Source organism: Myotis davidii, unplaced genomic scaffold (genome assembly GCF_000327345.1).
Source record: "Myotis davidii unplaced genomic scaffold, ASM32734v1 scaffold290, whole genome shotgun sequence".
Classification (NCBI taxonomy): Eukaryota; Metazoa; Chordata; class Mammalia; order Chiroptera; family Vespertilionidae; genus Myotis; species Myotis davidii.
In genome coordinates this window covers 764,060-786,427 of record NW_006285049.1, presented here as the reverse complement: position 1 = coordinate 786,427, position 22,368 = coordinate 764,060, and the positions used below count along the sequence as shown (strand labels likewise).

Genomic DNA, 22,368 nt, shown 5'->3' with positions numbered 1-22,368 from the left:
AGAACACCTTTCTGGACACCATCGCCACGCGCTTCGACGGCACGCGTGAGTCCTACCCTCGGCCCGATGGCCCCTGAACGAGCGGTCCCCTGCCCGGGGTTCCGCGGGTCCGGCATCCAGCATCTCGGCTGGCCGCCCTCCTGCGCTCACCCTCCCTCCTTCCCGCTCCGCCCCCACCTGCCCCAGCTGGTAGCTGAGACCTCCGTCTCCTTCCAGACGCCGATTCCCCTCACCCCTCCCGCCCCCAAGGTTTAGAATCAACTCTGACCCAGGCCAGGAAAACGGCGAGAAGTCTCCGGGTTTGGGGCGTGGGGTCCCGTCTGTTTGCCGAGGCGCGACCCCAACCCAGTCAGTCTTGCCCATCCCGTCCCTGGACCTGGCGCGTTCCCACCCACCACCTTCTGCCTTCGCACTGGTGGGATAGCCGGTGAGGCGGGGGTTCAAAAACAAGGTTTAGACAAGAGGTTCGCAAAGGGAACTAGAGTCGGTGGGACTCAGGAGTGTACCGCTTGGCCAAGCTCACCTGGCCGTCCAAACCCACGGAGTCCACTAGCCCCCAAAGGTAGATTTGGAGGCTACCAACAAGCCTGGGGAAGTTTGGAGAAGGCGACCAGAGCGTCTCTAGATTGTGGGTTCCTGAGGTCTGAGCACAGGGAAGGTCATGGCAGCCCCTCCCCTCTCCTCCTGCCTCATGCTCGCCCCCAGTGGGGCTTCCCAGCTCCCTGCCTGGCGCCCTCCGTGGTCTCCTGTTCCTGATAGAAAGCTGATGGGAGCCCTTCTGTGAGCATTCCCCCCACCCCAGGCTTCTCCATCTGCGTTATGTGTTTGGCTCCTGCTGATTCAGCACCCCCACTTCCCAGTACATTTCTGGCTCCAGACTCCATATTCAGCTACCATTCTTACACGCTCATTCTCGGTCACATTCATTCATTCCTGAGCCAGGGCACCCAGCTGGGGCTCAAACAGGGCAGAATGGATGGTGGCCTGGACAGCCTCTCAGTCCAGTGGGAGGGGCCACATGGCCAAATTGGGTGCCTAGCTGGTGAGTGAGCCTAGCAGAGGTAGGGTGGGGCTGAGGCTGGCCTGCAGCTAGCGCTGTGGTCCTCCTTTCAGCCTCCCCAAACCCACCTCTTGCCCCAAGCTGCTCAGGACACACTCCAGAGGGCACAGTGCCCACACAGGGCTGCATTCACCAACCTCAGTGTTCATATGTGCTGATTCTCAAATGCACCCATACACACACTGCAAAGAGTGGGGCACTGACACAGGTGACACACTCATTCCTGTTCATAAACATTCCTGCCTAACCCTGTCCACACCCCCAACACACACACACACACACACACACGCACACACATGCGCGCGCACACACATGCACAACCACGATTCCTGGGTTTTATGACGCCCACCTTTAATGGAAAGAAGGGGTGGTGGCCCTGAACCTCTTTGTCCCATGCTTCCTCTGAGAGACGCTCTCTTACAGACAGTAACTTCGTGCTGGGCAATGCCCAGGTGGCGGGGCTCTTCCCTGTGGTCTACTGCTCTGATGGCTTCTGTGACCTCACGGGTTTCTCCCGGGCTGAAGTCATGCAGCGGGGCTGTGCCTGCTCCTTCCTCTATGGGCCAGACACCAGTGAGCTCGTCCGCCAACAAATCCGCAAGGCCCTGGATGAGCACAAGGAGTTCAAGGCAGAGCTGATCCTTTACCGGAAGAGTGGTGAGGGGCCACCTGGCACCTCTTCAGTTTCCCCCAGACTGGCACCCACCCCATCCTTTGTGCCTCCTTCCCATTCTCATCTCCTCCATCTCCCCATCTCATCCTAACTTCCCACTTACCCACCTCCTCTTCCTCCACCCCACCCCACCCCCGGCCGTCCTCTCTTCCATCCTCACCCCGTCCTTAGCTTCCATTCGGTTTCCCATCTTGGGTTCCCCACCCCATCAGGAAAGTGTCCCAGTGTCAGTAGGACAGATCTGTGAACACACATGTCTGACCGTCATCCCTGCGCTCCCTTGCTTTCTACCACCCTGTTCCATCAAACCTGTCCGAGATGGAGCAGGCGGCGGCTGCCCTCCCGGGGTCCTGCTGTGTCTCGCCGTGGGTGTCAGCGGAGCCTCTGTCACCTGGGGCAGGTGGAGAATGGGAGCTGGGCTGAGTCTGTCTTTGTGCCCAGGGCTCCCCTTCTGGTGTCTGCTGGATGTGATACCCATCAAGAATGAGAAAGGGGAGGTGGCCCTCTTCCTGGTCTCTCACAAGGACATCAGTGACACCAAGAGCCGAGGGGGCCCTGACAAATGGAAGGAGACAGGTAGGTGCCTGTGGGGCCATTGATTTAACATCTGTGGCTGGGTGTTGGTCACCTCAGGCCTGAGCTTGTGGATGCCCCACCCATTTACACTGTTGGCTCCCACTCTGCTGGCTGAGAGGCCGTTCTCCGCTCCACATGGCCCGGTGCGGAAAGCCTGTTTCCAAGTAGGCTGGTGGGTATACAGTTGGAGCATTTTGAACTTTTGTTATTATTAATCCTCACCTGAGGATATTTTTTTCCCATTGATTTTTTTTCTTTTTTTAGAGAGAGAGTGGAAGGGAGGGAAGGAGGGAGAAGGGGAGAGAGAGAGGCAGAAAGAGGCAGAGAGATGGAGAGAAACATTGATGTGAGAGACACACATTGATTGGTTGCCTCCCACATGTGCCCCAACCAGGGCCAGGCATCGACCCTGTAACCCAGGTATGTGCCCTTGACCAGGAATTGAATCCGAGACCTTTAGGTGTATGGGGCAATGCTCTACCAACTCAGCAACACCAGCCAGGGTGTATGGTTGGAGTTTTGAAGTCAAACTTAGTAAAAAACTGAAAGCAAACTCCACTAGTGCCTGTGAAGTTCCATTCTCTGACCAATTAGTGAGGCTGAGCACAACCCCAGCCCCGGGCCTTTTCCTCACATGTCTGACTGTGGAGCCCTGGCCAAAGCCCCCCTTTAAGTCCTCCCAGGGCTGGGAAGGCCCTTAGTTCACCGAGCTGTCATCCGAACCTGCTCCACGGTCTCTCTGCCACTTGGGGGTGTTGGGTGGTCTCCATTCCTCATCCCCCACCCCCAGCCCTGACTCAGCCTCTCCACAAGGTAAGTCCTCGGTGGTCCCTGCGCCTGGACCCTGGAGCCCTTCTCTGAGCTTCTGCAGCTCTGCCTGATGGCCTCTGCTTGCTCTGCACTCCCCCCACCCCAGGAACCACCTCTCCCCTCTGTTCCCTGGCCTTTCCCTGTAGAGAGCCTCTCCTGCCTTGCCTTGGTCCACACCTCCTTCTCCTTCAAGCAGGCACTGGTGTCTCAAGCTCCTGTAGGATTGCCCTTTGCCGGGGGTGCAAGTGATTCTAGGAAGTGAGGCATGCCAGAGCCTCCAACTCTAAACAGACCAGTCAATGAGCCAGACCTGTCCATGGGCCAGCACCTACTATCTTACACCCAAGACCATTCCACCATCGTCCTCATGGGCCCCTCTTCTTTTGCAGGTCGTGGCCGGCGCCGATATGGCCGGGCAAGAGCCAAAAGCTTCAATGCCAACCGGCGGCGGAGCCGGGCTGTGCTCTACCACCTGTCTGGGCACCTGCAGAAGCAGCCCAAGGGCAAGCACAAGCTCAATAAGGTGGATTGTGCACTAGGGTGTGTGTCTGGGGGTTGGGCCAGGGTAGGGACAGGCTGAGGAGATGGAGGGGGCAACTGAGAATGTCCAGGGGACCACCTAGGCCCTACCAGTATTTTGGGATTGTGACTGAGGGAGAGACTGTCATATGCATGATCCATCGAAAATATAGAGGAGAGTCTTGGCCCTGGGGTCAGATGGGCGTTTTGGCTCCATCCTGGCTCCTCCCCTAAACAGCTGTGTGACCTTAGCTAAGTCACTTGACCTCCCTAATCCTCAGTCTTCTGCTCTATAATGTGGGGACGCGAATGCCTGTCAGAGGTTACTTTGAGAATGCAGGGAGGGAGAGAGGATAGATGCCTGTCCTGGACCCTATCCAAACTCAGCCTGTACCAATTTCCTGTCATCCTGCCTGGACCCACCCTGCCTCACTCAGAAGGTGTTTGGAGAGAAGCCAAACTTGCCTGAGTACAAGGTAGCCGCCATTCGGAAGTCACCGTTCATCCTGCTGCACTGTGGGGCACTGAGGGCCACTTGGGACGGCTTCATCCTGCTCGCCACCCTCTATGTGGCTGTCACTGTGCCCTACAGTGTGTGTGTGAGCACAGCCCGGGAGCCCAGCGCCGCCCGCGGCCCCCCCAGCGTCTGTGACCTGGCCGTGGAGGTCCTCTTCATTCTTGGTAGGTGCCCTCTGAGCCTCCCACCCAACCCCATGCCAGGGGCCCCTTGGGCTTTCATGGGGATAGTCTGCATGGCCCCAGTGCCCGGGCCCTCCTCCTGTGGGCTTTAAAATCAGACCAAGGTTCCACATGTGTCTCTACCGCTAACGGGTTATGTGACCTGGAGCCAGTCAGAGCCTCTCCAAGCCTCAGTTTCTTTCTCCATCAAATAGGCCTAGCAGTGTTCACCTTCTAGAGTTACTACAGGTCAAGGACCCAGGATAGTGTCAAATACTGAGCTGGTGCCAGTAAAGCGTGGCTCCTCCCCACCCTGAAACAAGTCCCACCCGGACATTCCACAGACATCGTGCTGAATTTCCGAACCACGTTCGTGTCCAAGTCTGGCCAGGTGGTGTTCGCCCCCAAATCCATCTGCCTCCACTACGTTACCACCTGGTTCCTGCTGGACGTCATTGCAGCCCTGCCCTTTGACCTGCTACATGCCTTCAAGGTCAACGTGGTCAGTGTGGCTGGGCAGGGTGGGTTTTGGGGTGGGACAGTGGGGGCTGGCCCAGGAGTGACCTCCCCCCCCACACACAGTACTTCGGGGCCCACTTGCTGAAGACTGTGAGGCTGCTGCGCCTGCTGCGCCTGCTCCCGCGGCTGGACCGCTACTCGCAATACAGTGCTGTGGTGCTGACCCTGCTCATGGCTGTGTTTGCCCTGCTCGCCCACTGGGTCGCCTGCGTCTGGTTCTATATTGGCCAGCAGGAGATTGAGAGCAGCGCGTCTGAGCTGCCTGAGATAGGTACAAGAGGCTGGGGTGGGAGGGGGGCATTCGAGTGTGCATACATGTATGTCCAGGAGTGTGTCTACTCGAGTGTATGTGGGTCAGGGAAGTGTGAAAGCATGTGTCTGTCAGGACATGTTTGCGAGCTGGTCAGAGATGTGTAGAAGTGTGTGTGTGTGTGTGCTTGTATGTGTGTGTCACAGCAACATGTGTGCAAGTAGACATGTGTTTGAGAAAAATGTGGGGGTGGTATGTGTGTGAGTGTGACAGAGCCATCACCTCACAGTAGGCCTGTTCTCCAGCAGCTGGGCATTGTGGAGAAAGCCTGGTGGGCTGCCTGGAGGAGTCTTATTCACCCATAATGACCTTCTTGTGGCCAAACTTTTATCACATTCTTCAAGCCCCTGCCTAGCTGGAGAAGGCTGTGCAGGGAGCCAGTGTCCTCCAGGGTTCCTCTGATGCCTGGCACTTCCCTACTGCCTTCTCTGAAGCTCATCCCCCAACATCTCGGCTCCTAAGCCTTATTCCCCACTCTTGTCACCTCCAGGCTGCATCTCTCTCTGCTGCTTCTCAGCCCTCCTCCAGCCTAAAACTCGGTCTTTTTCCACATCCCACCAGTGTCTTCACTCTCCTTCATTTCACCTCCACTTTCACAACTCCTCCCTCTGCTTACCTCCCACTCACATCTTAACTCCTGCTAGGAGAGCTTCCAGCTCTACTTCTCATCCCAAAACGTCACCCGAAATGTCATCCAGCGGGTCACAGCGATCTGGGGCCAAACCCTCATCCTCTTGAAGTCCCTGTAGCACCTGACCCTGCCAAACATACTCTTTCGAAATGTTCTGCCCCTCTGCCCTGGGCTGGCCTCCTCCTACTCCAGCCCCTCAGCTCCAAGCTTTCCTCAGATCGCTCCCCTCTCACCTTGTTCTCCCTTGCAGTTCCCCTGGTGTCACTACGTGGACATCTCAACTTCCATTTTTTCTCTCTGATGCCAAACCATTCTGTCCCATACTTGTTTCCATCTTGAGATTTTGCTTATGCCTTTCCCTAGACCAGGAATGACCACCCCACCTCAGTTTCTTTGTATCAAAACTCTATCCATCCTCTGAGACCAAGGACAAATGTCTCCTCTTCCAGGAAGCCTTTTAGCCATAGCCCATAGCATGTTGGTGTGAGTCCCGTCGTGTGGCACTCAGGCCTTGTGTAACTCTGAGATGTAGCTCCTACCCTGCAGGAAGCTCCCATGGGTCCCTGCAGCTCCTGGCCTCTGCAAAGGGTTGCCAAATGAATGAATGGGTGGGTAGGTGAGAGGGGGAGAGTTGGGGTCATGGGGGGGGGCAACATGTGTAAGGTGTTGGGGAGAGTGTGGAGCAGGGGGTCTAGGGTGTGTTGAGGTGGGAGGGGGCAGGTGCATGTGAAGAGGTAGGTCCCACTGCTCCCACCTCCTGCCAAGGGAAGCCCAGAGAATGGGGTTGATGGGGAAACTGGGATGATCTTTAGCCTCCACCCAGTCTTCCAGGCTGGTCTGTATCCGCATGTGCACAGGTGCCTGCCTGCCTGTGGCCTTTGAGTGTCCTCACCCATGTGCTTGTATCCGTGCGAGTGTGTCCCCTCCCCACCTGGGCACCAGTGAGCAAGCACCTGTGTAGCCTTGTCTCTCTCCCGAGTGCTCACTGGCCTTCTCTGTGTGAGTGGCGTGGCTGTGCCTCTGCGAACGTGCTCACATGTGTGTGCCCTCGTCCTGCCTGTGGGGCACGTGTATAGCCTTGGTGGTGTCGTGTGCATAGCCATGTCGCTGTGCTTGAGAACATGCATGTGAAGTTGAGTGGTGTGTGTGGTTGTGTGGAGAGGTGAGGCAAGTTCAAAGGTGAGTGGACAGGGCAGAGGAGGTGGCCTCACCCGTCCAGCCCTGGGAACAGTGGTCTGGGGTTAGTGCCAGCTGTGGGGAGAGGGTACAGTGCTCCTTACTCCATCCTCGGCACCAACCGACTCCAGCTGGGGAGATGGCAGCCTCAGCCTCAGCCTCGTGTGCTCGTCTTGCTGAGGGCTGAGGGGATGGAGCGGAGGCCACTGGGCCGGCAGAGGAGGAAGGTGGAGGGAAACCATGGCCTAGATTTGTAGCCACATGTCCCCCACCCCGGGGCTACCAGCAGGCATACCTGCACCCACAGCCTGCGTGCTCTCCTGCTGACTCGGGCCCCTGCCCCCTTCCCAGGCTGGCTGCAGGAGCTGGCCCGCCGACTGGAGACCCCCTACTACCTGGTGGGCCGGAGCCCAGCTGCAGCCAACAGTTCTGACCAGAGTGACAACTGCAGCAGCGAGGCCAACAGGACGGGGCTGGAGCTCCTGGGCGGCCCGTCCCTGCGCAGTGCCTACATCACCTCCCTCTACTTCGCACTCAGCAGCCTCACCAGCGTGGGCTTCGGCAACGTGTCTGCCAACACGGACACGGAGAAGATCTTCTCCATCTGCACCATGCTCATCGGGGGTGAGGCCTGCCACGCTCTGGGACGTGCCCAGACTTCTGGCCCCAGGGGACCCCTCCCACTCTACCTCTCCCAGGTTCCCACGGGTCTTTCCAGAAGTTCTTCTGTTTTAGGGGCCCAAGGACCTTGAGGCCAAGGCCGGGAGAGCCCACTTGGCTGCAGGCCTCCATGCCACCCAGCGCAGCCCTGTGCCTTTCCCAGGAGCCTGTGGAGGATGGGGGGGGGGGGCAGCACAGACGTGTGCAGCCTGGTGTCGGTCAGGCTGGGCCAGGCCAGTCCTGGAGGTGACCCCCTCTCGCCACCCTCCCCAGCCCTGATGCACGCGGTGGTGTTTGGGAACGTGACGGCCATCATCCAGCGCATGTACGCCCGCCGCTTTCTGTACCACAGCCGCACCCGCGACCTGCGCGACTACATCCGCATCCACCGCATCCCCAAGCCCCTCAAGCAGCGCATGCTCGAGTACTTCCAGGCCACCTGGGCCGTAAACAACGGAATCGACACCACAGAGGTGCGCAGGCCTCCGGGCTGACCCTTCTAGCCTTTGCTCCTTCAAGGGGTGTGCAATTGGTCAAATTCTCAGGAGTGGGCTGGGAGGCCAGGAATGCAGAATTCTGGCCTCCTTGCCTCCGCTCTCTCCTGGGGGACAGCAGCATGGGGCAGAGGGAGGCCAGGAAGGTTTAGAGGCCCCTCTCCACTCTTGTTAGGTCTGGAGGAGGAGAGCTGGGCTCATGGAGGGAACAAAGTGGCTGAGAGGGAGGCAGAGAGCCCCTCAATGACCAGTCCCCGTAGGGCAGGTTGGAGGCTGCCTCCCTTTCTGCCACCCCAACCCTCCCCTCTGCTCCCCACCTGCAGCTGCTGCAGAGCCTTCCTGATGAGCTTCGAGCAGACATTGCCATGCACCTGCACAAGGAGGTCCTGCAGCTGCCCCTGTTCGAGGCGGCAAGCCGCGGCTGCCTGCGGGCGCTGTCCCTGGCCCTGCGGCCCGCCTTCTGCACACCGGGCGAGTACCTCATCCACCAGGGCGACGCCCTCCAGGCCCTCTACTTCGTCTGCTCCGGCTCCATGGAGGTGCTCAAGGGTGGCACCGTGCTTGCCATCCTAGGTTTGTGAGGGTGGGGGAGAGGGCTTGTGGGAGGCAGATGGCCCCGTGTGCAGAAAATCCAGAGAGGGGACCCAGGCAAGACCACCTGGAGAGACAGCCAGGATGGAGCCAGGAGTAGCCATGGAGCAGCCATGGAGCCTTGGGAAAAGCTCAGCATGGGCCTGGTGGCAACATAAGGAGGTGGAACCAATTTAGAGGGTGTCAGAGGCCAGAGTGAGTGGAGGACCAGTCAGTCTGTCGTATATGATGGGACATGGGTGAGCAGCACTTTCTGAAATTCAAACGCTGAGGATTTAAGTGCTGGAGAGTGTTCAGGAAGGGCTGGGGAAGCGAGGAATGGACATTATCTTTGTGGGCCTCCCACCACCATTGGGCCAGGGAGAGAGGAGATGCTACCCTCCCAGGGCAGATGACAGCCAGCCCAGGGCCTTGAGGGATGACAGCAGAGCTCAGAAGCAGCATGTATACTCCTTTCTTGGAAAAGGAAAGAGGTGAAAAGGGGAAAAGGAAAGGATCCACTCCTAGACAAGGAAGAATTTGCAGTTATGGAATCAGCATCATAATAGTGCTGACGCCAGAGTCTCACAGCGGGGCCAGCTTGCACCTTCCTCTCAAGCAAACCTCAAAACCCTGGGGGAGGAAGTGGTGCTATTCCTGTTTTACACAGAAGGAGACAAAGGTTCCCAGAGGTTGATGAACCGACAGGCTGGCTTAGAACTTGTCTACCCAACTTTAGACCTCAGGCTTCACACACTGTGCTACCAGGCGCTCTGCTCTGTGGAGACTGCACCCACGAAAGGGCTTTGTTTCAGGATGCCCTGACGTGCAGCACATCTGGGCATCCGGGAAACACGGGCTGCATGGCACCTGGGCTGTGAGAGGCGGCCAGCAGTGACCTCAGAGGGCCTTGCACACGGGAAAGGCCTGGACGGAAAGGAGGTGGCACCCTAATCATGGCTGAATCCTCAGGCAGCCAAGCACTTGTGGACTCACTGTGTGGACAGGTGATGCCCGGAGCAGCTGAGATGTGTACTAATCTGAGAATCAGGATGACTAGATGCCAGCAGCTATGTGTCCGTCCTCTCTCCCTCGAGGAGGAAGATGTTCCGACAGGAAACAGGGCTTGGAACTGAGAGAGACGAGAGGCTGCTTCACCCTTCACCTTGTGTCATTCATGAGTTTGGCTTCTGGGCCAGATGCCGTTTGTGCCAGGACTCTGAGCAGGCGGGGGTTAATGGCTGCTCACATGTGTCTGTCCGTCCTTGAGAACTTGTGGGGAACTGGAGAGATTCACAAAGGTGAAAAGACAGATTTTGATCATTGCAGACTGGTCACCCCAAAGCAATATTGTCAAGTGGATTATTAAACAGATGGCTTCAGCCTGCATCGAGGAAGCAGTGTGGCTGGGAGCTGGCATGAGTCCTGCAAGAACACGTCTTCACTGATGCCAGGCACCAGATCCCAGAATAGCCACGTTCAGAATTGAGACGGAGCCTCAAGAATGACCACCGCCTTCCGGGCCTTTGCCTCCAGAATGTCCCCAGCACCAGGACTTACTTCACCTTTGACCCATCCTGTCCCTGCACATCTGTTCCAAATGAACTGTTTCCTCTGTTGACTTGGCCGCTGTGGGTGCCCAGAGAACGCCTGATTCCCCGTGACCTGGTTCGCAGCTTTGCCTTCATCCCACCTCCCTCCTGCCTCCTTAGTTGAACATCCAGTGTCTCCTGCTTGCTCCTGGCAGCTAAGGCTCACCGTGCATCTAGCAATGTCAACTCCAGCCCCTTCCTCTGTGTATGAACTAACAGCTCAGCATGTGCAAACTCCGTTGCGGGGGAGGAAGAAGGCAAGCCAAAGAGGTGGGTTGGACTGTGGTGTCAGGAGGATCTTGATGAGCTTGAGCGGGAGGCTCCGCTGAGCTGCCAGCCTGGAGGGTGGTCGCTGGTACCCGAGACCAGTGGCACAAAACTCTGTCCCTGCTCCTCTCCTGTTTCTCATTTTTATCTCACCTCCTGGATGAAGACAAGAAATATACACTTATCCTATTTCCGGATGACACACACGAGGAGAGAGCTCATTCATCAGATGATCACATCGAGATCCAAACAGCTCTCAGAAGGAACCAGAAGGATGGCCTGATACCAAGAAAATAAGATTTAACAGTGATGCATTCTAGTCTTAAGTTTGAGCAAAAGTCCATGAACATTTAGCGTTGTGCTGGCAGCATGAGGCAGCCCACGGCGCGGGCAGCAGTGACCCACCTTCCTGAAGGATAAGGAAGCACTTTAATCTGTGAACCGACTGGCTGTGGGTTGAGCTGGCTTGTGAGGGCAGTGGGTGCTCTATCCAATCCCGGGTGGCACGCCATCCCTGTTGGAAGGATCTACAGGGGACTTGTGGGCAGGGGAGGAAAGGAAAGGAATTCTGATTGATGGCCTATGTCAGGCACTTTATCTCCACTAACTTACTTAATCTTCACCACATTTCTGTTCGGAGACACCGCATTTCATTGATTCTAAGACATACATTTTTCCCCTCCATTTAACATTTCTGAGATTGGGATACAGATTTACAATCTGTCAGCCAGGTGGCAGAGTCAGCAGGTGGTGGGAAACCCTTCGTTGACACCTGCTGGTAAGATCAGGAAGCACCGCAGCCTCAGTTCCATGCGGATCTATTGCAGAGACCAGGCATCAGGGCTGGAAGGACATGAGCCTGGCATTTCCACTGTGCCACATGGGCACTAACCTGCCGGCTCCACACTGTTCCCGGATAAGCTACCCCCAAATCACCTGTGAGGCCGGAAAACCATCAGATCGTGGGGTCTCCCGTAGATACTCTGACTCTGTAGATAGGAACGGGGCCCAGGAGTCTGGCTTTTAACTGTCCCAGAGCATGCTGACCCCGGGCAGGCCGGGAGCCACTGGAATTGGTGACTGCTCACTGGTCTCAGGTAAAATTTGGATGTGTGTCAGCACAGTGGCTTTGATCCCGTGTGCTGCAGCACCTGGGTCACAGTGCTGTCCTGGCCCCACAGAGGAGGCGCCAGCTGAAAAGCCCTCAGCCCACGAGGAAAGCTCAGCAGCCTCCATTTGACTTCCCTCCATCGAGGCCGAGGGGCGGGCTCACTGACCTCTGCTTCCTCTCCCCAGGGAAGGGAGATCTGATCGGCTGTGAGCTGCCCCGGCGTGAGCAAGTGGTCAAGGCCAATGCCGACGTGAAAGGGCTGACGTACTGCGTCTTGCAGTGTCTGCAGCTGGCTGGGCTGCACGAAAGCCTGGCACTGTACCCCGAGTTTGCCCCACGCTTCAGCCAGGGCCTCCGAGGGGAGCTCAGCTACAACCTGGGTGCTGGCGGAGGCCCCACAGAGGTGAGGATGCTGGGTATGTGCATGGATGAGGCTGGGGTACCAGGGAGCCTGGGGAGGGGAGCAGAGGCTGGGGTTTTTGGAGGTGCTGTGTTAGTGCATGGCCTGGACGAACACCCCCGCACATGGTAGGGGCCTACACTCTCCCTGCCCCTTCACACCCACACTCTGTCCTTTAGAGCCCAGCCATGCTCAGCCACTGCGCCGTTTTCCGGGCATCCAGGGTGAGGTCTTAGGGGAGGGCCCCCGAGCCCACTGGTACCAGAAAAGGAGCCTGGAGGCCGAGAGGAGGGATGGTGTCAGAGGGCGGGGCAGCGGCTACACACAGCCACCGGGCCACCTCTGAAGAAAGCCCTGCATCTGTCCCACTTCTTCACCATGAAATAAAACTGACTTATGTCACAAATTCCAAACCAGTTTTTAGTGCTGTGTTCTCTTAGACAGTTCAGTTAGCCTAAGGGACCAAGCCACACTTGGCTAGAATTTTGAGGGGCTTAGTGGCTTTTGGTGACAGCAGGAAAGCAGCCCTCCCCTCCCCCAACTAAGCTTCTTCCTCAATGGGGTGAGGTCAAGGGGAGGTCAGGGTGGGGGAGGTGAATGGAGCATAAGAGAAGCCGTTCCCTGGCCCCCACTGTTTGCAGGCGGACACCAGCTCCCTGAGTGGCGGCGACACCCTCATGTCCACACTGGAGGAGAAGGAAACAGATGGGGAGCAGGGCCCTGCGGCCTCACCAGCCCCAGCTGATGAACCCTCCAGCCCCCTGCTGTCCCCAGGCTGCACCTCCTCATCCTCCGCCGCCAAGCTGCTCTCCCCACGCCGAACCGCACCCCGGTCCCGTCTGGGTGGCAGAGGGCGGCCAGGTAGGGCAGGGACTGAAGCTGGCCCCTCTGCACACCCTCGGAGCTTAGAGGGGCTGCAGCTGCCCCCTGTGCCATGGAATGTGCCCCCGGATCTGAGCCCCAGGTGAGCAGGCGCTGGGCCACTGCCCTCCGGCAGAGATAGTGCTGATTGGACCAGGGCCCCGGCCACTCACACCCCTGCCCCGGGTGCCCCTCCCTCCACCCTAACCCTCCCAGCCTCCTCCGTTGACTCCTCCGTTTCCCGGCTGCCCCTCATCCCCCACCCATATAAGCACACGCTCTAACCGACTACTACGCCTCTGTAGTTCCCATACCTCCCATTTAGAACTCAGCTCAGAACCCTCCTGCTGTTTCATGTGTCAATCTTGGGTCCCCAGTGAAACTGCAATCTCCTAGGAGAAGGGACATCTCATATTACCTTTCTCTTGGGGTCCCAAGCCCCCGTCCTGGCTCCAGGGTCCTGTAACTTCTATATGAGGACACTGGGGTGTCTTGTCCCAAGAAAACACTGCAGTGGTTATCTGTCGATTTACTGTCCTGGTGCCTGTGTCCACAGGGTAGTAGATGGCATTGAGGATGGCTGTGGCTCCGACCAACCCAAATTCTCCTTCCACATGGGGCAGTCTGTCCCAGAATGTAGCAGTAGCTCCTCCCCTGGACCAGGTACTGGGACCCGGTGCTTGGGGGAAGGTTGGCAGGGCACTCCCTTTGCCCTGTGACCCTCTGAGAACCAACAGGATACAGAGGTTGCCTAGAAGCCCTCCTCCCCTCACCCACTGCATGGTATGAGCAGGGAGTTTGGTGGTTAAGACCAGCACCTTGGTGTTGGAGGGTGGCTGGGAGTGGGGTTTGGAGCTCTGCTGTCAGCTCTCCAGCAGTGTGACCTTGGTTCTTGCCTCAGCTTCGGTCTGTAAAATGGTTGTGTGCATGCTAAGTAAGATAATGTTGCTAAGATCCCTAGCACATCTTCTGGCTCACTGGCAGGGTAGAGGGCTAAGGCAGAGTTAAAAATGGCCCCCAGCCAAGCCATGCAGCCCTGGGTGTGGACCAGGTAATGAGCTCCCAGGAGCGTCCATGTCCCTGGAGGACAGAACAAGAGACAGAAAGCAGCTTCCTGGGGAGAAGGCATGGGGCAGGGTGTCCGAGGTCCCTTGGCAGTTTGGGCAGAATTCGTTAACTTGGGCCCTTTCTGTACTAACTGGGGCAGAGGCCTGGACCCTGGCTAGTAACCTCATCCTACGGTCCACAGAGAACAGCCTGCTTACCCTCCCCCTCGGACCCAGTGAGGCGAGTAACACAGACACGCTGGACAAGCTTCGGCAGGCTGTGAGTGAGGGCAAAAGGGGAGGGGGGGCAGGGAGGCTGCTGTTGTGTAGGTCCTGACTCCTCTGACCTTCCCTCTTCCCTCCGTGAAGGTGATGGAGCTGTCTGAGCAGGTGCTGCAGATGCGGGAGGGACTGCAGTCCCTACGCCAGGCAGTGCAGCTCCTCCTGGCGCCCCACAGGGAGGGCCCATGCCCTCAGGCATCAGGCGAGGGGCCACCCCCAGCCAGCACCTCTGGACTCTTGCAGCCTCTGTGTGTGGACACTGGGGTATCTTCCTACTGTCTGCAGCCCCCAGCTGGTTCTGTCTTGAGTGGGACCTGGCCACACCCTCGTCCGGGGGCCCCTCCCCTCATGGCACCCTGGCCCTGGGGTCCCCCAGCATCTCAGAGCTCCCCCTGGCCTCAAACAACAGCTTTTTGGACCTCCACCTCTGACTCAGAGCCACTGGGCTCAGGAGAACTCTGCCCAGAGCCTAGCACCCCCGGCTCGCCGCCTCCTGAGGAAGAGGCTGGGACTGAGCCCCTGGATCCTGGGAGCCAGGCGGAGGCTGCCAGCACTGGAGAGCCCCCGCCAGGGTCAGGGGGCCTGGCCTTGTCCTGGGAACCCCACAGCCTGGAGATGGTGCTTATTGGCTGCCATGGCCCTGGCACAGTCCAGTGGACCCAGGAAGAAGGCACAGGGGTCTGACTGCCAGCCCCAGAACTCACTGTTGCCAGACATGCTGCCATCTGCTGCTTTGCCCATCGTGGGGATAGAGGAAGAGTGGCAGCCACCGCAGGGACTCCGGGCTGCTGCTGGCTCAGGGCAGGAGCTGAGAGCCACGGAAGGCCTGGCCCTGGGCTCTCATGGAGGGTGGGCTGGAGCCTCAGGGACAGGCCCCAGGCTAGTTGTCTTCTGGCCTCTTCTTGTGGGTCCCCCCCTCAGCCTGCTCCTCTGACCTCCTTGTCTCCTGGGAGACAGAGGCTGAGGCCCAGGAGGGGTTCTGCCATCCCCTGCATGTGCCCCTGACTCACCCGTCCCACATTTTTTATATTAAATGGTAATAAAGAAACTACTTTGGAACTCAGTGCTTTTTACTTACAAAAGAAAAGTAATACAGTAAAAGTCTGAAGCTAATCAGCTGGAGACACAGGGATTAGGAGTCCAGGGAGAGGGGAGGTGGTCTGCTGAGAGAAGGGGAGGGGCTCTGGCTCTAAGGGAGCTGCAGAGTCCCAGCCCCTAGGGGTTCCTGAGGGCCAGCCCCGTACCCTCTCCCCCGCCCCACCCCGGCAAAGGCTCAGATCAGTGGGCTGTCATTGGTCTCTCGCTACCCACTGGTTTTTCCAGGAGCCCGAGTTCCCAGCTCTAGGTAGGGAGCTGGAATGGCAGGCGAAACTGAGGCCAGAAAGCCCATGGGTCCTGCCACCACGCCTCACTGTGGGGTGATCTTGGCAGCCTCAGCCCGGATAAGGGCAATGAGGTCCTGGTTGATGAGGAAGACGAATCGCAGGCTGGCAATCTATAGGCAGGAGAGAAGGGGGGCTGAGGACAGAGGTGGGGCCACCTATTGGCTCACCACACCCCAGGCAGGTCTCAGTGTGGCCTCTCCACCTCCTTCCCAACTCACCTCCACCACGGAGTTATTGCTGAGGCGCCATTTGGAGCCACACAGCACCGGCCGGCCGTCGATATAGATGGGCCGCCGACCTTCATTGGCAATGAAGAAATCACCGTTGTTTTTCAGTTTGATGACACCTATGGAACAGAGAAGAAAAAGAGGATGGTGTGGTGGGGGAAGACCAGAAAAAAGCCCAAAGCCCCCATGTACCCTCTCTGATTCTTGGGGGTGGGCTAGAAGGCACCCAGGACTCCCAAATTAGAGATCTTGAAATGCCAGCTCATCCATGAGAGTTTCCACAGAGACCAAGCCCCACGGCTGCAGAGGGCAGTGAGAAACCAGGAGAGACATCCTCACTGCTTCCTGTCGGTACCTTGCTTCCGGGAGATCTTCCAAGCTGGACCCTCCAGAGACAGGTCCACGTCAATCTGGTTATCCTTGGTTGCCCTCCCCAGGGTGATCTGGGGAAATGGAGCAGGTGAGGGCCAGCAGCTGAGGATTGGGGGATGGGTCCACACAGGCCAGGGAAAGATGAGAAATGAGGGACCAGACACAGAAAGGACATGAGGGGAAGACTGATGGAGAAGGGAAATAGGAGGGGGGGACGGGAATGGGATGGAGCGGGGCCTGCCTTACCTCTCTCGAGCGCATCAGGTACCGCACCATGCGGCCCCGTAGCACTGCCAGCGTCTGGTTGTCGAAGTCCGGAGAGCTCATGCCTGGGGAGGAGCAGCTCGTGTGGGGGAGAGCCCACCCTTTAGGGCTACAGGGCAGGAGGCAGGGAGCCAGGGCAAGGTCTACTGAGGGAAAGGAAGGTGCACCTAGCCAGGCAATCCTGGTCCCCCGGCCTCCTCACCTGTGATGCTATCTACGAGCACCTGCCACTTGTGCAATTCCTGTTCCAGCTGACGAATCTCTCGCTTCTGGCGCCGGTCAGCCACTGTCAGCTCTGGGGTGAGTTGGGGTGGTAAGGAGGGACACACCAAAGTCACTAGCACCTGGTACTGGTCCGCTGTGTTCAGGCAGGAGCTTCCACCCCCTTACTGTCCCCACCAGAGCACACTCACCATGTTCCAGGACCTCATCTCGCATGTCCCTGGGAGGTGAGAAGAGAAGAATGAATGAGGTTCCACTTCCAGCTCACCTGCCATCACCATCAGGTACTCCTCAGCTCATTAGGACCTCCCTCAGCCAGTTAGCCCAGCGGCCCAGGAGGCTGCTTCTCTGGTCTCGGCCTAGCCTTCTCCTGGGGACCTGGAGGTGTAAGGTGCTGTGGGAGTGTGAGGGTTGAGCAGAGAGACCAGGTGCCCATTGCTACAACTGGAGCTTGAGGCTGCACCTGGGCTGAGCTCTGTTCTCAGCAGCAGGAGTGGTAGGGCCATGTACCTGAGCACTCTGCCCCAGGGGGAACACCCTGCTGTGGGCCCAGCCACTCACTTGAGCTTACTGTCATCAATCAGGTCCTCTGCATCGGAGAAGTTCAGCACCTGGTCCCCCTTGGGCAGCGGCTGCACTGAACAAAGGACGGAGGGAGGGTTAGCACCGAAGCTACTACTCAGCCTCCAGCTGCGGAGCAGACCACTGAACTGAGGGGACACACTGCCTAAGGCACTCACATTTTATCTCTTTAATCTAAAGCTCAGCTCAAAAGCAGGCTAGAGGGGCAGATGGCCCAGTATCATTTTCCCAGAAAGGGAAACCAAAGATTTTCAAACAATTTGCCCAAAGTCCCAGTGAAGTGAACAAAAGTTAATCCAACACAGGTAAGGAGTGCATGTCGGATTAGGCTGCTTGCTAATCTGGCACAAAGCATGCCTGGGGTTAATGGAGGGCAGAGGCGCTTCTGCAAAGGGAAGGGAATTAAGTTTGACCTTTCGTGTGGGCTTTTTGGTGTGTGAAGGGCTCTCACACAGCCTTGAACTAAGTAGAGAAGGCACTGCTCTTAGTTCCATTTTACAGATGAGGAAATGGACACAGGAGGAAAGGTTCATCTATGAGACTCTAGTTTAGGACAGAACCAAGATTCAAGCTCTGCTTTCCTGATTCCAAACCAAAAAACCAAAGCATCACATGCTCCTGAACATTTTCTGCCGCCCTCAGCGAGGGGCTGAGGCACAGCCCATTTAGAAAGGATGTGCTAGAAGGAGTTACCCGACCCTAACCAGTGTTTTTCAAACTGTGAGTCATACCGTGTTAATGAGTCGTGAAATTAGTTTCATTTTTTCCAAAAATGAGATGAAAATAGAATAATATCAGAGCACATTAGATATGTTCAGGATAAATATTGTTTCATGCAAGTTTCTCAGTTTTTCTAGTCAAAATGTGAAAGGGACCCGGGCCTCCAAAATCTGAGAACTGCTGCCTTAAGGCTGGCTCTTCCCACGATTCCAAGTGTCTGTTCAGTAGCAGCTCCCACTAGCTGGTGGCTGTGGAACTGTTGGTTGAGGGTCTGACAATACTGGGTGTCCTCACTCCCTGCCAAACGCTCCCTCCACCACCACACTGGCCTCCTCAGGTCAGACTGTGTGGGGAGATGGTTGGGGTGGTCACTGCCACCAAGTCCCTCCCCCACCACAGCTGCCTGAAATTCCACCAACCTAATATTCAACTGACTTAACAACTAAGCAGAGTACATTCCCTGTTCCTAAGGACTCCTAGCTCTAAATAGCAAAGAGAAATCAAATACCCACATAAGAACTCTTGGAGAGAAAAATTAAACCTTTAAATTAGCAAATAAGTTTACACAAATAACTTTCAAAATAGTGACAAAGGAGCTAGCTATAATAGCAAAAATAACTTTATCCAGTCTCCACTCTCTCTGGGCATTCAGTGATATTTGGGCCGGAGGAAGCAGATTTGGATGCTGCAGGAATAAAGTGGGCTGCCTGCTGGGCACTAAATTCAGAGATCCTTGGGAAAGAACGATGGGCCTCCCCCTGACAAGATTCCCTAAAATCCTCTCATAGGAACGTCTTTAAGTAGCCAGAGCTGCAGGCCCAGATGGTAAAGTGAAGGGCATGGCCAAAGTTTCCTTTTCACAACAATGTGAACAACAATGTAGAAGGCAACGGGCAGTAACGTTTAGGAAGAGCTGCGTGTGCTGCATTATGCAAATCTGACGCTGAATCTCAAATCCAACTGAAGCGTTTCCTGCAGTTTAATCAGACTGCTTTCCTGATCTCTCACTAGGAGTGAGAGTTTTACCACTGAGGGAAGAGATGGAGCAGGGAGCATCCTGGCCCTTGGGGAAGAAGGACAAAAGGACCGGATGTGAAGTCCCAGTGGGGGTTCTGAATGGCCCAAAGGCAGCCTGGCAGCACTGACTGTTGGTGGGAGGAGAGGCAGTGAGTGAAAGGTGAAGAGAGGGAAGGGCATCATCTCTTAGATGGGAAATGGGGAAGGGTGAGCAGTGAGGGAGATGTTCACATTTTGCTCATACCTGAATGTTATTCATGAAGATTATATTAACGTATTATTTATCCTATATAATAAAAGCCTAATATGCTAAGTGTCCTGTCATCTGGTTGGCTGGTCAACCAATCAAAGTGTAATATGCTAATGATATGCTAAGGCTCCTCAACTGCTTGCCATGATGAGCACTGACCACCAAGGGACAGTCGACCAGTCAAGCCAGTTTCGGCCCAACAGCAGAATGACCGCTCACTATGATGCGCATTGACCACCAGGGGGCAGACACTCAATGCAGGAGCTGCCCCCAGTGGTCATTTCGCCTCCTACAGGGGGAGCACTTCTCAGCCAGAAGCTGGGCTCACAGCTGGCGAGTGCAGTGGCGGTGGTGGAGCCTCTACCACCTCCGTGGAAGGGCTAAGGATGTCTGACTGCCAGCTTAGGCCCACTCCCCATGGAGTGCGCTTAAGCTCCGTTAGTAGGATATCCCTTGAGGACTCCCAGACTGCAAGAGGGCACAGGCAAGGTTGAGGGAACCCCCAAGTGCATGAATTTCATGCACCGGGCCTCTAGTGTAATTATAAAATGCCAAAACCCAAACAAACAAAACCAGAAATGATAGACAACTGCCATCTAGACATTTTGCCCAGGATTCCAAGCAATTTTGGCTGAAATTACCCTTGCCATGAAGCTGAAGACCATTCCAGCTACTGTCCCTCCCTCTAGAAAGAAGTGGCTTTTGCTGCAAAGAGAGGTGAACCAGACACTGGGAGCCACTGAGGAACTACAGGGCACGTGAAGGCAACTGTGCTCACAATACTCACACACGCAAACCCACTCTGCCAGTTCATGGGGCCAGTTACCTGTCTGGTCCTCCAGCAAGTAATACTGCTTCATGAGCTGCCAGTGGGCCTGCAGAGCCTTGGCAGTACGGGCCAGGTAGAAGGCATCAGGGTGTCTGTGCAGCAGGTCCTGGAAGGTCTCCAAGGTGGGCTGGCTGGTCTGAAGGGCAAGAAGCATGCTCTCTCTAGGCACCTAGGTTTTCTCACTCCTGCCTTTCCACCACACCCTTGCCCACCCCCAAGCCATTCCCACCAGGAGCCGGAAGAAGCTATGGCTGTCCAGGGAGCCGGGCTCGCCTCTTCCTGAGTACAAGGGTGTGTGGATCTGCACAAGCATGTCTCCAGCAGTGGGTTCTCCCCACATCAGTTTTCTAGTTCAGCGGTCACCAACTGGTGGTCTGCAGACCACTGGTGGTCCATGAGGTCCGAAAGGTTGATGACCGCTGTTCTAGTTAGTCCAGTTCCCACCCTGCCCAGCCCCTTCATCAACCTTACTAGCCCTCATCCTTACCGATCCCACTTTGCTGAGCAGCTGTTCCTCAGCCTTGCTGAACAGGGCCTTGCTCTGGATGGCAGCAATGGCCTCTGGGTGCAGCTGCCTCATGGCCTGGCAGGCCAGCCTAGGCAGGGAGGAGACAGGTCAGGACAGTGTTGAAGGGAGGGTGTTAAGCAATCTAAAGTTCCTATTTCCCCCAAAGCCTGCAGGACGAGAGGCCAGGCCCTCAGTAGGAAGAGCCCAAGGCTTAGCATGGTCTCATGGGTTTGTCCAAAGTATGAACAGGCAACTCAAGAAGCCAAGTCCTTGTGTTCAACCCAGTGAAGAGATTCAAAGACACAGCCCGCTTGGGGCCAGTCCCGAGGAAGATCCTAAATCCAGCTGAGGCTCTCTCACCAAGATCTTTGTCCTTGGCCAAAGCTGCCACCCATTAGCCACTGCCCAGCACTTCCTCTTTCTCACACTGAGCCCTGCCTGTTTCCTGGTATATCAGGACCATGGCTAAAGCTTAAGTAGTGCCAGTGGCTATGGAGTAGAAGACAGGTGTTAAGCATCCAAACAAATTTGGATGACATTAAATGAAGTAACTGAGGAAGAAGAGTGTGTGGTGCATGTGTGCACAGGTTTATTTGGAGCTCGGGGTGCTAAAATTAGAAGGAATTGTGGGTGATCTGTGTGAAAAGGTTGGGAGGTGACTTGCCTCAAACCACAATGCACACAGTGGTGGAACCAGGGCTCCCCTCATTCATGTGGGTGTTTTCTCCTCGTCTATTTCCTTGACTTCTAGATCCCCTTGCTCCTGATATCAAGCCAGAACTAGCAGGGTTGGCAGCAGGAAGAAGCTTCCCTCTAAAGCTTGAGGATGCAAGGGCCCAGGAGCCCTGCCTCCCGGACCCCCTCTTTGGGCCCTTATACAATTCTCTTGTTCCAGGGGCCATATTCTGGTATCCCCCTTCCTTCTCCCCTGCTGGAGCCAGCCCCACTCACTTGGAGATGACAGGATCGTAGAGCAGGGCGTACCAGCGCTCCTGGACTTCCCGAAGGGTGAAGCGGCAGCTGAACTTCACACCCAGGTGGACTGACGTCAGGTCATTGGTCTGCAAGGCCCCAGAGGGGTTTGCTTCAGCCTTACCGCTAGAAAGAAACCCTTCCCTTGCCACCCACAGGGCACTACCGGGCTAGTTGGGGGACAACCGGAGGCTGGGGGAGAAAGTGCTCCAGGAAAACTGGTGGGAGGCACTACCTGCAACACAGCGTTGATGAGCAGGAGGTCATCAGCAGGCTTCCAGCGGCCCAGATCCTTGGTCACCTGAAGTGGCTGTTTGCTCTTTTTTACTCGCTTGGTGATTCCAGGAGTGGGGGCTGGGCTGGGCGGCACAGGAGTGCTGGGGGCCTTGGACACCTGGGCAGAGGACAAGAACACAGTGAGCTCAAAGCCAGTATCAGGGCAGCTGGTCTTCAAGTGACAGCCCCAGCCCCACTCAACAATAAGCAGCATAGGCAGGGAGCTAGTTTTCTAACACCTGTTCCTACCAGAGCACTTCTACATAGTCCTTGACCATATGGGGTCTCTCTTTGCTGGTGGCACCCCCAACCCCAGAGTGGAGGGTGGGTAGAGAGGATACCAGGAAAGCACTCTTACTGGTACAGTGTCTGGGGCCAGAGCAATGCCACCTGGGGATTATTTTTACAACCAGCAATGCTGGGAACAGGCTGTCTGCTCCCAGAATAGATGCATGCTCCATGCCTCCCACACAGAATGTGATACAGGATGCATTGAAGGGGGGGGGGGG

The 22,368-nt window shown here is 56.5% G+C and overlaps 2 protein-coding genes across 7 annotated transcripts in view; one reads left to right on the top strand and one right to left on the bottom strand.

Annotated features, from left to right (window-relative positions):
* The first annotated feature begins 6 nt into the window (after positions 1–6).
* On the top strand, positions 7–15,294 carry KCNH3 (potassium voltage-gated channel subfamily H member 3). 5 transcript variants are annotated; one of them, XM_015558573.1, is made up of 15 exons: positions 7–45; positions 1,488–1,717; positions 2,175–2,309; positions 3,509–3,642; positions 4,079–4,319; positions 4,661–4,818; positions 4,899–5,106; positions 7,304–7,576; positions 7,886–8,085; positions 8,430–8,679; positions 11,832–12,049; positions 12,688–13,010; positions 13,464–13,570; positions 14,115–14,233; positions 14,323–15,294. In XM_015558573.1, the coding sequence occupies exons 2-15, from the start codon at positions 1,588–1,590 to the stop codon at positions 14,917–14,919; spliced, it is 3,093 nt and encodes a 1,030-aa protein (XP_015414059.1). In that variant the 5' UTR covers positions 7–45; positions 1,488–1,587; the 3' UTR covers positions 14,920–15,294. The 5 variants fall into 5 exon arrangements, with proteins under 5 accessions (XP_015414059.1, XP_015414060.1, XP_015414058.1 ...); XM_015558574.1 differs by having other exon boundaries at positions 4,076–4,319; positions 14,157–14,233; XM_015558572.1 differs by having other exon boundaries at positions 4,076–4,319.
* Positions 15,288–22,368, bottom strand: part of MCRS1 (microspherule protein 1) — a 10,044-nt gene continuing 2,963 nt past the window's right edge. For both annotated transcript variants that reach the window (XM_006755460.2, XM_015558579.1), the window contains 11 exons: positions 21,819–21,977; positions 21,563–21,672; positions 20,591–20,699; positions 20,101–20,239; positions 17,267–17,342; positions 16,897–16,925; positions 16,686–16,778; positions 16,466–16,548; positions 16,203–16,290; positions 15,839–15,966; positions 15,288–15,730 (listed from right to left, as the gene is read on the bottom strand). In XM_006755460.2, coding sequence (XP_006755523.1) covers positions 15,644–15,730; positions 15,839–15,966; positions 16,203–16,290; positions 16,466–16,548; positions 16,686–16,778; positions 16,897–16,925; positions 17,267–17,342; positions 20,101–20,239; positions 20,591–20,699; positions 21,563–21,672; positions 21,819–21,977 — 1,101 coding nt within the window. In that variant the 3' untranslated portion in view covers positions 15,288–15,643. The remainder of the gene's footprint in view (positions 15,731–15,838; positions 15,967–16,202; positions 16,291–16,465; positions 16,549–16,685; positions 16,779–16,896; positions 16,926–17,266; positions 17,343–20,100; positions 20,240–20,590; positions 20,700–21,562; positions 21,673–21,818; positions 21,978–22,368) is intronic.